The sequence below is a fragment of the Poecilia mexicana genome, unplaced genomic scaffold (assembly GCF_051168715.1).
Source record: "Poecilia mexicana isolate PSO_F unplaced genomic scaffold, ASM5116871v1 scaffold_2, whole genome shotgun sequence".
In the NCBI taxonomy this organism is placed as follows: domain Eukaryota; kingdom Metazoa; phylum Chordata; class Actinopteri; order Cyprinodontiformes; family Poeciliidae; genus Poecilia; species Poecilia mexicana.
This window is the reverse complement of record NW_028263371.1, coordinates 21,726,634-21,742,244: the sequence shown is the minus strand read 5'-3', so window position 1 is coordinate 21,742,244 and position 15,611 is coordinate 21,726,634. Positions and strand designations below refer to the sequence as shown.

At 38.6% G+C, this 15,611-nt stretch overlaps 2 protein-coding genes across 2 annotated transcripts in view; both read right to left on the bottom strand.

The window, feature by feature from the left end:
- The window catches only part of LOC148160600 (ribonuclease inhibitor-like), an 89,211-nt gene extending 82,332 nt beyond the window's left edge, over positions 1–6,879 (bottom strand). Inside the window, exon 1 of the mRNA XM_088003995.1 lies at positions 6,438–6,879. The gene's annotated coding sequence lies outside the window, so the exon portion shown is untranslated. The remainder of the gene's footprint in view (positions 1–6,437) is intronic.
- Positions 6,880–7,494: 615 nt separating this feature from the next.
- Positions 7,495–15,611, bottom strand: part of LOC148160599 (ribonuclease inhibitor-like) — a 31,066-nt gene continuing 22,949 nt past the window's right edge. Inside the window, exons 4-5 of the mRNA XM_088003993.1 lie at positions 8,947–9,126; positions 7,495–7,648 (exon numbers count right to left, since the gene is read on the bottom strand). Coding sequence (XP_087860119.1) covers positions 7,495–7,648; positions 8,947–9,126 — 334 coding nt within the window. The remainder of the gene's footprint in view (positions 7,649–8,946; positions 9,127–15,611) is intronic.

Sequence of the window (15,611 nt, the reverse complement as noted above, 5' to 3'; positions counted from 1 at the left end):
TAATTTGTATATTTGAATTGATTAGATTATGTTGGTAATTGGTTAGACCCTCCCATTAATTTGAGTAATTAAAACAGACCGGGTGCTGAGTGGAGCGATTGTTTGACAAATGTTTGGTGTGTGGATGGGAGGTTTTTGTAAATGATTTTTTGACCACTTTCACATTTCACTTTTTTGTACTTGAAACATCATATTAAGTTTACTTTCATTTTTTCACTAAGTTGTGGGACATTTTTGGTAATTATTTTGTTGCTATTTTTTACAAGAAATGAAGAATATATTTTTTCAAACAAATTAAGTTGGAAGTGCGTTCAAATCAAAAACCACCTGTTAACACCCACGGCCTTTGTTGGAATATTGTTTTTTGGAAACGAGAAGGCCGCGACAAATTTGTTTCTTGTAGGAGAATCTCCCCCACAGTCAATACATTTTGTGTGGACAAGGCTGACAGTTTGACTTGAGTCAGAAACCCTGACAACTACAGACCACCTAACTGTACTTTACTTACTTTATGGAGATTAAGGTGGCAATTATTGGACTCTGCAGACTTGATTTGGGAGGTATATTTGTTACATTATAGGTCAACGGATGTGACAATGCCTTAAAATACTGAGAATAAGATTGTGTTCTTGTTTTTGCGAGTTAGTTGAGGGTCAAGAAAACCCCCAACATCCTGCATTTTCTTACAATAGGGAGTGAAAGTGTCTGCTTGAGTGTGATTGAGAGTGAATGGAGGTCAGGAGTTTTTGATGGGTTTTAGGAAGCGCTGTGTAAATATGACGTCACTTTAGTGAGTAGCTGTGTGATCATTTTTTCTCATTTTAAACTATGTAGAGACAGTAAATGTTTTGTTTCATCAATTTACTTTGACTACTACTTTACAGACGATTCTAAAGTGATGCTTACATATATTCTATTCCGTATCACATTCTGGTTTACAGTGGAATCATCTGCTTGTATGGTGGAAGGTTTTTTACTTAAGATATTACAAGTAAAATTGAAAACAAACAAGGTGACATCTGCTTTGTTGAAGTTTTAGTATTTTGGCCTAATTGATTATGGCTTCAACGTTAACATTAATGAAAATTGTGAAATTGTGTCTTCAGCAGACTTCATCTTTCATCATGGCCTATTCTAAGTTTTTCTCTTATTTTATCCCCACAACATTTCATTTCAATTGGTCACTATGGAGTGTTTAACAGAAAGGTACACTATTGGTAAATGTAATATGATCGGCTATATGATTTAAATTGGAAATTATGCAACAGCTTGAATTAATATTCATTGTGTTGGTTCTAGCCTGTTCTTGTCTCAGAGACAGTTTTTGATTCAAATCTAAGTCGAAAGGTTATATTGAGGTTCTTATAATTTGGTCATTTTACACCAATGTGAGGATTAATACAATACAACAGGAGCAACCAGAATTTAGCCTTGGCTGATAGCAGACAGAATTAGTGATTAAGAGACTGTCTCATCCAACGAGGGCGTTTTCTTTTTGTTTTTTTACTAACACACTAACTTACTAACTGAACTAATTATTGCTTTATATGGCACAAGGAATAGACGCAGCAAGTAGTGTCTATTCCTTGCTGTATAGACACTATTTGGACCTGTTGAAATTTTAGCATATTGGGGGGAAGTCCTTCAAATTTGCACCTCTACGTTTTTCTTTTGAAAATAAGAAAAACACAGGGGGTTATTATAAAGATATTACTGACAGAACTTAGAACATCTCAGTGTATTTTGAATACTAGACTTAAGATTTGGAGAACTTGTGGAACATCTCACAATATTTTGGTTTTTCAGCAAATTATCTTATAACAGTAACATAGATTCCAAATTGTTTTCAAAATGATAATTTTATTATATCAACGGGGGGAGAAGGAGAAATGGACCCTAATTCCTGGTTGATTTATAGAACCAACTTCTTGGCTAAACGGCTAAAGGGCGATTTGACCTAATTATTCACCACCCTCTGCATCTTTCATTTACAACACATATTTGAACCTGGACAAGATTAATATCAACTAATAGCAGAATATTTAAAACTAAGTGTGGTATTGGGGAAACCTTGAGGTGATTTATGGAACTTCAGTAAAGGGTGATTTCATTCTCTTTTTATATCTGGACCACATGAGAACTGAACTCCTCGTCAGAAATTTCCATTATTTTGCTGTAATATCCAGTTTTAGTTATTTTGTTTTCATAAGATGCTGAAAACAGTGAAACATTAGGTGGAATCGCCCTTTTGCCATTTCCTGAATCAGAAACTGCAATCTCAATCCAATTTCACAGAGACATAGACTGAAGGGTTTGGCTGCTGGTTCTGATCACCAGCTGGAGACCCGACTTGGTAACCGGATCAGAACCACTCAGTTTATTCATGAATGGCCTTGGGTTCTTCTTAAAGCTGCTGAAAGCCAATGGAGGCCATTATTTCCTAAGGAGACGTGACCTGATGAAGCTTCATCAGAGACGAGGCTCCAACCGACTGACAGCTGTCAGACTGAAGAGGACGGTTCCTCTCTGACCCGGCCCAACAGAACCACAGCTTCAGGACAAAGTGAGGAACCTGCTGCTGCTGCAAACCTCACTGTCATTCAGTTCATCTAGATTTGCTTTTCTACAATCAGTCACTTCTTAGATGTTTCATTAATGATGATTTGAACTGGTCAGTGTTTGTGGCTCGACTGGAGGAAAACATTTCATTCTGGATGTAAAGATGAGAATCAGAAATAAAACAATCTGAATCTTTACCAACCAAACTGAAACATCTCCATCGTTAATTAACTTCATTTGAATTATTTTACTCATTTTGTTCATCAGTCAAAAACATTTTAAAAACTGAAAATCAAAGTTCAATGATCTCAAAGTCTGAAATATGAAAATAACTCATAAGGTAAAATGTTTTAGAGATTTTAATCTGTCATTTAAAAAGGATGTTTTAAAGTATTACAATAAAATCCTTAATTAAACTAAGGACTAATGTATCAATGAATGATTTTATTGGATAAATGGAAAAAACAAACCTCAGTTTCTTCACTTTACTGACTGAACTCTCCAGGATCTCAAGCAGATTCTTCATATCAGAGTCTCCACCTCCATTTATGTCGATCTGAGATTCTCATCCAACGAGGGCGTTTTCTTTTTGTTTTTTACTGACACACTAACTTACTAACTGAACCAATTATTGCTTTATATGGCACAAGGAATAGACGCAGCAAGTGTCTATTCCTTGCTGTATAGACACTATTTGGACCTGTTGAAATTTTAGCATATTGGGGGGAAGTCCTTCAAATTTGCACCTCTACGTTTTTCTTTTGAAAATGAGAAAAACACAGGGGGTTATTATAAAGATATTACTGACAGAACTTAGAACATCTCAGTGTATTTTGAATACTAGACGTAAGATTTGGAGAACTTGTGGAACATCTCACAATATTTTGGTTTTTCATCAAATTATCTTATAACAGTAACATAGATTCCAAATTGTTTTCAAAATGATAATTTTATTATATCAACAGGGGGGAGAAGGAGAAATGGACCCTAATTCCTGGTTGATTTATAGATACGGTAAATTATACATTTGTTAATCAATAATTTTGACTTTCATTCCACAATAGTGAATTGTGGATTTATTTCATGTAAAGAGCCTTTACATTGCCTTCCTGCTTGACTAAAATATGGTGGTTGTGATATAGAAACTCTTACTAAATTAAAATTGAACAGCTTTAATCAACATCTATGCCATGTTTATTTTCATTTAAAATTATTGATACATTTCCTGCATCACTGCTGATATTTTATTTATATAGAGTTACACTTGGTGTAAATTGTTACTTTTGAGGAAAATTTGGGTTACAACTGCTGTAAATTTCAGATAACATGTGAGCAACTTCTGACATCTTTAAATGAAATAGAAGCTGTTTTGAAAATGTCAGGATAACGGTGATAGTTTTATTTTTAATGTAAACTGAGGGAAATAGGACTGATTGTCTTGAAGTGTGGGACAGAATCAAGGATCTTTTGAATCTAATTGAACAAAAACTCATTAGTTATTTTACCAACTGCGTTTACAATCACAGTTTTTATGCAAGTTTCTAGCTGGAATTAATACATTTAAGTTTTTTAACAAGTTTTGTTGAGAAGTGATTTTGAATTTGTGGCAGATATTTGGTACAGGCAGAGTGAACATCTTCTAGATAAGAATATGTATTGATTCAAACAGTAAGTGAGCTTACTTGATTACTTCTGCCAGTTTGGGTTGTGAAACGTCTTGCTTAATTATATTTTTCTTCTTTTTACAGAGTTTGGGTTGTGAAGCGAGAGGAATGGCAGAGAGCTCTGTGGAAACTTAACAGAACACAGAGAAGTGAAAATTCATTTGACATTTTGGAGTGAGCAAAGTTGGCATAGACTTTTGTTGAATTTTTTATTTATCTTGTATTATTTTCCTCTGGCAGTTCTGCTCTTGGAGGTTGAAGTTGGTCTCAGGGAGGGTTTCTGAGGCTGGGAACTGAGCTGGAAGGTGTGAGATGACAGTGTTGCAACTACGCACTGTGCCTCTGATGCCGGACTGTCAATTGGAAGCAAAGTCGCCTCCTATACTGTGACTGAGGTCGGTGAAGATTACCTGCTATTTCCTGTTACTTGGGTCACGCTGATGCTTACAGGACCCGGGATGGATGAGCTCTCTGACTGTTATTGATGAAGCAGCTACTGCTGGATTTGGCAGGTCGCCGCACTTCAAGGATCAAAGACATCCTGACGGGTGATGAAGTAGTTTGGGTGGAAACCCTCCTTTGTTCTGTGACTTTTACTGTGTTTTCTCCCCCACAAACACTGCTGTCATCTAGAGCTGAGCTCAGTTCAAGAAGGGGACACTGCAGCCCCTGTGCTCTACGGATGCTTGGCCTGTTCCGGGTGTTTTTACACTATGGAACGACTCTATTACTCTGGACAGTTCTCGTTGGGCAAGATAAGAACTGATATCTGCTGATAGCCATTGGGCATGTCCAGCTGCAGCTCAGCAGATGTCCTGTTTGTCTGGTTGCCTGGTGGTCCTGGATTTTCCACCTCTCGGCATGTGACCTCAGTCCTCTGACCCCTCCTTCAGCGTGCTTTGACCTCCGACTTGCAGCCACTGGTTGCCAGTTCAAGTTGGTAATATTTCACTATTTTTTCCAAATGTTTCTCGTATTGAGTGGGATGCCTGCTTTTTTATTTGTTCTCTAACCTAATGTATCACAGGACATACTACATTTACTGGGTTGATTGTCTCACATTCTTCTCGCTTGACATTCTGACCTTTGTTGGTTTACAGTAGGATTGTAGAAAAAACATCTCCTGGTGTCAGAAGTTTTACGATTGCAAGAATTGTGGTACAGCTCTTTGCATTTCTTGGAAATGCATTCATAGATGGTTCACTCTGTTTGTCCCACATCATGCTAATGTGTTTTTCCCTTTCAGCATGACGAGAATGGGAAAGGGACAAAGTATTATAATTCTAGTTAACAAATTGTTTCCTTAAACTTCACTGACTTGCATTGTGTGCCACGTTTCAACTACATAGGAAGATGATCTAACTTTATTTGGTTCACATTACAGTGGCTATAATTTAAAGTAAACTAATTTTAAATTTGGAGGTCATTATTTACAGGATAAAGTGGGTTCATTTAGATTAGAATCTGGACTTTGTCGGACTATTATAACTTTTACCATGAGAAATGAAATTCAACTGTGGTGGAATACCGACTTACTAAAGTTAATTTATATAAGCTGCTGCTTCAATAAAGACCTGCTGGCTTCAGAACCAGAACCAGAACCTGGTACTGGGTCATGTTGTGTTGGAGGATTTTAGTCAGTAAAATCATTCCAGGTTCTGATCAAAGTGTTGAAGCATCAATCATTGATTATTGATTTGTTCCTGTTAGATTCCAGGAATTCACCTTTCTAGATTGGGTTGAATGACCTTTGACCAAAGATATGAACTTTGATTTACGATCAATTATATATAATTGGGCTGCACAGCTCTACCAACTGTACCAACTCTGTACAGTTTGTAGAGCTGTTGCCTTGCAGCAAGAAAGTTCTGGGTTCGATTCCCGCCCGGGTCTTTCTGCATGGAGTTTGCATGTTCTCCCTGTGCATTCGTGGGTTTTCTCCAGGTACTCTGGTTTCCTCCCACAGTCCACATGACTGTCAGGTTAATTGGCCCCTCCAGGTTGTCCCTAGGTGTGAGTATGTGTGTGCATGGTTGTTTGTCCTGTGACGGACTGGCGACCTGTCCAGGATGTACCCCGCCTCCCGCCCAGAACGTTAGCTGGAGAGGCACCAGCAACCCTCCTAACCCCACTAAGGGACAAGGGTGTAAAAAAATGGATGGATGGATTTATATAATTGTTCACAGAAATATCAATAATTATATAATTATAAACCTCAATGTTTTCGGTTTGCAGCCTTCAGTCTGTAGAAAACCACAGAGCTCCTTCAGTCCAGAACCTTCCAGGTTGGTGTTGCTCAGGTCCAGTTCTGTCAGATGGGTCGGTTTGGACTTCAGAGCTGAGAACAGAGACGTCCAGCTGGTCTCTGACAAACTGCAGCGATACAATCTGAATAAAGAATAAAAGATGAGCTGAAGCCAACAGGATGCAGTTAAAACTGAAATATGAACAAATAAATAATAAAATGTAGAAAATTAATTTCCCTGAATGTAAAAGAAACATGATGAACTGATTCTAACATCTGATCCAGTCAAACTGGTTTAAAGAGTCCAAACCAGCAGAACCAGAACATTTGATCAACAAAGAAACTCAAAGTTTTTCTAAAAGTTTCTCAGCATCTTAAACTCAGTCGGATGTTTTTCTCTCCATGTTTCCTTCCAGGCTCTGTATCAGCTGACTGCTCTGTACCTTCATTTATCATCAGATATTTTATTTCTCCACTTTTTGGTCATTAATCTATTAATGATGTTTTTCTTGCTGGTTGTATTTTAACTGCAGCTCATTGCTAAGTATGACAGATGTAAACGTTTTATTTCAATCCGTCTAATTCAGAGTTTTACAACATCCATTACAGCTCAGATTCTGAAAGTTGATGATTTTCTCATTTTGTGGTGATTCAGTTCCTGAACTATCAACTAGAAAATATTGAGTCTTTTCTCTGTCAGATTGATTTGGGTCATTTAGTTCAAGTTCTGAATCCTCCATCAGAGACGCTGCAGAAATGGGAACATTATCATGAAGAACAACCTGATTGTGAAGACGAGTCATTTTTAAATCTATTTTCCAGGTGAACCACATGAGGATGATTTCAGTAACTGATGAAGCTTGTTGCACACAAAGCTTTACAAAGGTAAGATCTCACTTCCTGTCCTACAAAATAAGAGCTGAATCAAGATGTTTGAACTAAATGACTTTAACACCAAAACCTTCACAAAGTCAGTATTTACTGCAGGACTGTTAATTAATGATCTTTATATTATTTGTGTCTCCTTCATGTCAGGAACTCAGCCAGAAGACTGTGGTCATCCTGACAGAGTCTGACTGTCAGAACGAACTCAGATTTTCTCTGGAAATCTCCGATCATGGGGGCGACTGCTGGCTGGACAGATGTCCAAAAGATATTCTTGGACAACAAGGATGGAGGCCTAAAAAGGTCAAGAAGCTGTTGTTCAGAGAGCTGCATCCAAGAATATTGAGGGAAAGTTAAGTGGAAGGAAGAACAGTGGTGGTGAAAATGAGAACCAGCACCAGAAATAACTGCAGCCTTGACAGGATTCACCAGAAGTGGACTGAGGCTGGGGTCAGACAATCTGGATCCACTACACTCAGACCCAACACTAGCTAGCATAGCTTTCTATGGCATAACATTAGCTAGCATAGCATTTGATGGCAGTTCTAGGTAGCAAAGCCCTAGATGACATAGCTTTAGCTAGCATAGCCTCTCACACACAGCATCCTGATTGAGATTTATTCTGTTTTTGCTGATTGTTTGTGGTTTTAAAGTTCTCAGTTTAGTGACCATCAGACTTTATTGATCCAGTAATTTAACTGTAAAGTTGGGCTGTTGTGTTAATAAATTGTGATTAAAGAGAAGCTGTGTGTTTCTTCTTCATGTGTTCAGTGTTTGCTGGTTGAAACGCTCAGATTCTCTCCTTCATTCGTTGCTCTATAACAGCTCAGCTCATCAGGCTGCTGCTCATAGAACAATAACCTACATAGACTGAAGGCTTTGGCTGCTGGTTCTGATCATCAGCTGGAGACCCGACTTGGTAACCGGATCAGAACCACTCAGTTTATTCATGAATGGCCTTGGGTTCTTCTTAAAGCTGCTGAAAGCCAATGGAGGCCATTATTTCCTAAGGAGACGTGACCTGATGAAGCTTCATCACAGAGACGAGGCTCCAACCGACTGACAGCTGTCAGACTGAAGAGGACGGTTCCTCTCTGACCCGGCCCAACAGAACCACAGCTTCAGGACAAAGTGAGGAACCTGCTGCTGCTGCAAACCTCACTGTCATTCAGTTCATCTAGATTTGCTTTTCTACAATCAGTCACTTCTTAGATGTTTCATTAATGATGATTTGAACTGGTCAGTGTTTGTGGCTCGACTGGAGGAAAACATTTCATTCTGGATGTAAAGATGAGAATCAGAAATAAAACAATCTGAATCTTTACCAACCAAACTGAAACATCTCCATCATTAATTAACTTCATTTGAATTATTTTACTCATTTTGTTCATCAGTCAGAAACATTTTAAAAACTGAAAGTTCAATAATCTCAAAGCTATAAATAAGAATATAATTAATTTGTAAAGTAAAAGGTTTAAGATGTTATTCTGACATTTAGACAGGTTGTTTTAAAAGAAAAATATATTAACATTAATTAATCTAAGGATTAAAGTATCAATAAATGGTTTTATTGGATAAATAGAGAAAGCAAACCTCAGTTTCTTCACTTTACTGACTGAAGTCTCCAGGATCTCAGACACATTCTTCATATCAGAGTCTCCACCTGCTACTATGTTGATCTCTCTTATTTCCAGTTCATTCAGATCTGGGTTGGACTTCAGAGTTGAGGCCAAAACTTCACATTCAGCCAGTTGGATCTTACAGGCACCAAATCTGTGATGAAAGAAGAAATAAATTCAGTTCTTTGCTCTTTCTCTCTCTTCATCTTTGTTTCTTGAATAGGTCTCAAAGAAGGTGACAAAAGCATTTACACCATCCTATCTAGGTAATTTGAAACTGCTTAGAGGTTTAGAAAGAGGACACACCTTCAATGCATATATTAAAATTAGGAATACACCTCTTAATAAAAGTCTCCACTTCACAGAAGCAAATCGAATTGCTTTGTCTGCAGCCGCACGAGCAGTTCCCAAAGGCGCCTTTGCTGTGTCTCTTATTTTTGTATTTTGTTCATTTTTCTACTTTTCTCAGGTAATTAATGTCTGTTTTATGGTTTGGACTTCTTGATGGTTTGGGTGTGATGCTGATCTGTTTTTCTATGCATTTAATTGTCTGAATTGTCAGGAACTCAGCCAGAAGACTGTGGTCATCCTGACAGAGTCTGACTGTCAGAACAAACTCAGATTTCCTCTGGAAGCTGCTCTCAGTGGTTTGGAGGACGACTGACTTGTAATTTGCTCCATCAGTGGAATTGACACTAAAATGGAAACTCATCACCTGCTTCTGTGGTGGGATGGTGTTCCACCTTCCCCCGCTCTGTCCGTCAGGTGCAACTAGAAGCGCACCGTTGATTGGTGGGCGGGGCAGATGCCTATTTGGGCGGGCTGCTGCAAGGTGGCTGCGTCCTTGTTTCTCCCACTCTTGCTACGGTCGGCGGCTACATGTCGGCTTGTGGGTTTGGTCGACTCGTCTGCGATCGTAAGTGGCAGTTTTGCTATCCGTGGCTGAGATCATGGTTGGTTTTTGGCTGCTACATTTGTCGTGCGTTTCTGCAGTGTTGCTCTGATGGCGTTGCCGGCTGCAGCTGGGGGTTGCTGTGGCGGGCGGCTTCAATCTGGTCCTCACCTGCTGACCCGCTTCCTCCCGGGTTAGGCTGTGTTTCCACCCCTGGGCACCTGATTGTTTTTGGAGCTGCAGCGCTTTGGATGGTCTGCTGTCTTGTCTTCCTGTTTGTTTGGGCTGCTCTCAACTAAACCTGTTGCGGATTGGGCAGGCTGTGTGCACGGGGCATTACTCCTCTGGCCTTGTTGAAGGGCATTTGGAAGCGGATGACAACAATTTGTTCCATTGTTTTCTTTTATTTTGTGTGATTGAAGTTACTAATTGGTTTTCTTTGTTTGATTTACTAATTTCTTTTGCATTGCGTGTTTTATTCCTTTTGGAATAATTGAACGTATCTGTCCTGGTTCCTTTTGTTCCAGGGACCGAGTAGTGGGCCTGAAGCCTCGTTTTTAAAAAGAAATGTTTTGAAGAAAGTGTTAAAATAATGTGCACTGTTAAATCTGTGTTCAGGTGCATCTTGTTACTTTTAGAAAGATCTCCACCTGTTGGTCACACCTCCATGTTGTTTTGCTTCCTGTCAACATAAAACTCCTGCATGAGCTGCAGCTCCAGGCAGTCGAGTCCCCAGAAAGCTTCCCTGTTTCTAGGATCCATTTCATCCAGAGTTGGTTGACTTTCTCTCAGACGCTGAACCTTCAGTCTGAGCATGTGCAGAACCTCCTAACACACCTGGTCCAGATTCATGTGCTTCAGCTGGTTCTGATGTCTGGACCTGAATACTCATGTCCTGAAGAACCTGCAGCCTGTTGAGCTCAGAAAAACTCAGTGGTCTGGATTTTTTCAGATGAAACTGAAGTTGGTTTCTGATGGGAGAAACCAACTTCTTGGCTAAACAGCTAAAGGGCGATTTGACCTAATTATTCACCACCCTCAGCATCTTTCATTTACAACACATATTTGAACCTGGACAAGATTAATATCAACTAATAGCAGAATATTTAAAACTAAGTGTGGTATTGGAAACCTTGAGGTGATTTATGGAACTTCAGTAAAGGGTGATTTCATTCTGTTTTTATATCTGGACCACATGAGAACTGAACTCCTCCTCAGAAATTTCCATTATTTTGCTGTAATATCCAGTTTTAGTTATTTTGTTTTCATAAGATGCTGAAAACGCTGAAACATTAGGTGGAATCGCCCTTTTGCCATTTCCTGAATCAGAAACTGCAATCTCAATCCAATTTCACATAGACATAGGCTGAAGGCTTTGGCTGCTGGTTCTGATCATCAGCTGGAGACCCGACTTGGTAACCGGATCAGAACCACTCAGTTTATTCATGAATGGCCTTGGGTTCTTCTTAAAGCTGCTGAAAGCCAATGGAGGCCATTATTTCCTAAGGAGACGTGACCTGATGAAGCTTCATCAGAGACGAGGCTCCAACCGACTGACAGCTGTCAGACTGAAGAGGACGGTTCCTCTCTGACCCGGCCCAACAGAACCACAGCTTCAGGACAAAGTGAGGAACCTGCTGCTGCTGCAAACCTCACTGTCATTCAGTTCATCTAGATTTGCTTTTCTACAATCAGTCACTTCTTAGATGTTTCATTAATGATGATTTGAACTGGTCAGTGTTTGTGGCTCGACTGGAGGAAAACATTTCATTCTGGATGTAAAGATGAGAATCAGAAATAAAACAATCTGAATCTTTACCAACCAAACTGAAACATCTCCATCGTTAATTAACTTCATTTGAATTATTTTACTCATTTTGTTCATCAGTCAAAAACATTTTAAAAACTGAAAATCAAAGTTCAATGATCTCAAAGTCTGAAATATGAAAATAACTCATAAGGTAAAATGTTTTAGAGATTTTAATCTGTCATTTAAAAAGGATGTTTTAAAGTATTACAATAAAATCCTTAATTAAACTAAGGACTAATGTATCAATGAATGATTTTATTGGATAAATGGAAAAAACAAACCTCAGTTTCTTCACTTTACTGACTGAACTCTCAAGGATCTCAAGCAGATTCTTCATATCAGAGTCTCCACCTCCATTTATGTCGATCTGAGATTCTCATCCAACGAGGGCATTTTCTTTTTGTTTTTTTACTAACACACTAACTTACTAACTGAACTAATTATTGCTTTATATGGCACAAGGAATAGACGCAGCAAGTAGTGTCTATTCCTTGCTGTATAGACACTATTTGGACCTGTTGAAATTTTAGCATATTGGGGGGAAGTCCTTCAAATTTGCACCTCTACGTTTTTGTTTTGAAAATAAGAAAAACACAGGGGGTTATTATAAAGATATTACTGACAGAACTTAGAACATCTCAGTGTATTTTGAATACTAGACGTAAGATTTGGAGAACTTGTGGAACATCTCACAATATTTTGGTTTTTCAGCAAATTATCTTATAACAGTAACACAGATTCCAAATTGTTTTCAAAATGATAATTTTATTATATCAACAGGGGGGAGAAGGAGAAATGGACCCTAATTCCTGGTTGATTTATAGATACGGTAAATTATACATTTGTTAATCAGTAATTTTGACTTTCATTCCACAATAGTGAATTGTGGATTTATTTCATGTAAAGAGCCTTTACATTGCCTTCCTGCTTGACTAAAATATGGTGGTTGTGATATAGAAACTCTTACTAAATTAAAATTGAACAGCTTTAATCAACATCTATGCCATGTTTATTTTCATTTAAAATTATTGATACATTTCCTGCATCACTGCTGATATTTTATTTATATAGAGTTACACTTGGGTGTAAATTGTTACTTTTGAGGAAAATTTGGGTTACAACTGCTGTAAATTTCAGATAACATGTGAGCAACTTCTGACATCTTTAAATGAAATAGAAGCTGTTTTGAAAATGTCAGGATAACGGTGATAGTTTTATTTTTAATGTAAACTGAGGGAAATAGGACTGATTGTCTTGAAGTGTGGGACAGAATCAAGGATCTTTTGAATCTAATTGAACAAAAACTCATGAGTTATTTTACCAACTGTGTTTACAATCACAGTTTTTATACAAGTTTCTAGCTGGAATTAATACATTTAAGTTTTTTAACAAGTTTTGTTGAGAAGTGATTTTGAATTTGTGGCAGATATTTGGTACAGGCAGAGTGAACATCTTCTAGATAAGAATATGTATTGATTCAAACAGTAAGTGAGCTTACTTGATTACTTCTGCCAGTTTGGGTTGTGAAACGTCTTGCTTAATTATATTTTTCTTCTTTTTACAGAGTTTGGGTTGTGAAGCGAGAGGAATGGCAGAGAGCTCTGTGGAAACTTAGGGTTGACATTTTGGAGTGAGCAAAGTTGGCATAGACTTTTGTTGAATTTTTTATTTATCTTGTATTATTTTTCTCTGGCAGTTCTGCTCTTGGAGGTTGAAGTTGGTCTCGGGGAGGGTTTCTGAGGCTGGGAACTGAGCTGGAAGGTGTGAGATGACAGTGTTGCAACTACGCACTGTGCCTCTGATGCCGGTGTTAGATATTTTTTGGTATTATCATTATTACTTTAGTTCATATTCAGTCTAATGTTAATCAGTATTATTGTGATTTTTAGTTTAAAGTGTTCTCTTGCTTATGTGTGTATAAACTGACCTGGAGGTTACGACTGTCTGTTTATCTTCATGTGAGACACTTAACTCTGTGTTTCCCAGATCTTAAATTCTTCTTGTGTTAGTTTGACCTAGAGCTGAACTGGGCTCAGACCGTAGATCAGATATCACACCTGGAACTGAGTTGCTGGTTTGTTTAGGTTAGAAGTTTTACGACCTTTGTTGTTCTTCCTGACTGCCCCTTTTGGTTGTTCTGCTTGACAATAAAACAGGGGCTCGCGTGGAAGGAGATCAGAACTCTCTGTGAACGGCTGATGAGGTTGTTGATGGAGAGTTTTCCTTTTGCAAAAGCTTGTCTATAAAATTCATATACGTTGTCTGTGGTCTTTTTATATAGGTTTAAGAAAAAGTACCTATCAGCCGGACTGTCAATTGGAAGCAAAGTCACCTCCTATACTGTGACTGAGGTCGGTGAAGATTACCTGCTATTTCCTGTTACTTGGGTCACGCTGATGCTTACAGGACCCGGGATGGATGAGCTCTCTGACTGTTATTGATGAAGCAGCTACTGCTGGATTTGGCAGGTCGCCGCACTTCAAGGATCAAAGACATCCTGACGGGTGATGAAGTAGTTTGGGTGGAAACCCTCCTTTGTTCTGTGACTTTTACTGTGTTTTCTCCCCCACAAACACTGCTGTCATCTAGAGCTGAGCTCAGTTCAAGAAGGGGACACTGCAGCCCCTGTGCTCTACGGATGCTTGGCCTGTTCCGGGTGTTTTTACACTATGGAACGACTCTATTACTCTGGACAGTTCTCGTTGGGCAAGATAAGAACTGATATCTGCTGATAGCCATTGGGCATGTCCAGCTGCAGCTCAGCAGATGTCCTGTTTGTCTGGTTGCCTGGTGGTCCTGGATTTTCCACCTCTCAGCATGTAACCTCAGTCCTCTGACCCCTCCTTCGGCGTGATTTGGCCTCCGAGTTGCAGCCACTTGTTGCCAGTTCAAGATGGTAATATTTCACTATTTTTTCCAAATGTTTCTCGTATTGAGTGGGATGCCTGCTTTTTTATTTGTTCTCTAACCTAATTTATCACAGGACATACTACATTTACTGGGTTGATTGTCTCACATTCTTCTCGCTTGACATTCTGACCTTTGTTGGTTTACAGTAGGATTGTAGAAAAAACATCTCCTGGTGTCAGAAGTTTTACGATTGCAAGAATTGTGGTACAGCTCTTTGCATTTCTTGGAAATGCATTCATAGATGGTTCACTCTGTTTGTCCCACATCATGCTAATGTGTTTTTCCCTTTCAGCATGACGAGAATGGGAAAGGGACAAAGTATTATAATTCTAGTTAACAAATTGTTTCCTTAAACTTCACTGACTTGCATTGTGTGCCATGTTTCAACTACACAGGAAGATGATCTAACTTTATTTGGTTCACATTACAGTGGCTATAATTTAAAGTAAACTAATTTTAAATTTGGAGGTCATTATTTACAGGATAAAGTGGGTTCATTTAGATTAGAATCTGGACTTTGTGGGACTATTATAACTTTTACCATGAGAAATGAAATTCAACTGTGGTGGAATACCGACTTACTAAAGTTAATTTATATAAGCTGCTGCTTCAATAAAGACCTGCTGGCTTCAGAACCAGAACCAGAACCTGGTACTGGGTCATGTTGTGTTGGAGGATTTTAGTCAGTAAAATCATTCCAGGTTCTGATCAAAGTGTTGAAACATCAATCATTGATTATTGATTTGTTCCTGTTAGATTCCAGGAATTCACTTTTCTAGACTGGGTTGAATGATCTTTGACCAAAGATATGAACTTTGATTTATGATCAATTATATATAATTGGGCTGCACAGCTCTACCAACTGTACCAACTCTGTACAGTTTGTAGAGCTGTTGCCTTGCAGCAAGAAAGTTCTGGGTTCGATTCCCGCCCGGGTCTTTCTGCATGGAGTTTGCATGTTCTCCCTGTGCATTCGTGGGTTTTCTCCAGGTACTCTGGTTTCCTCCCACAGTCCACATGACTGTCA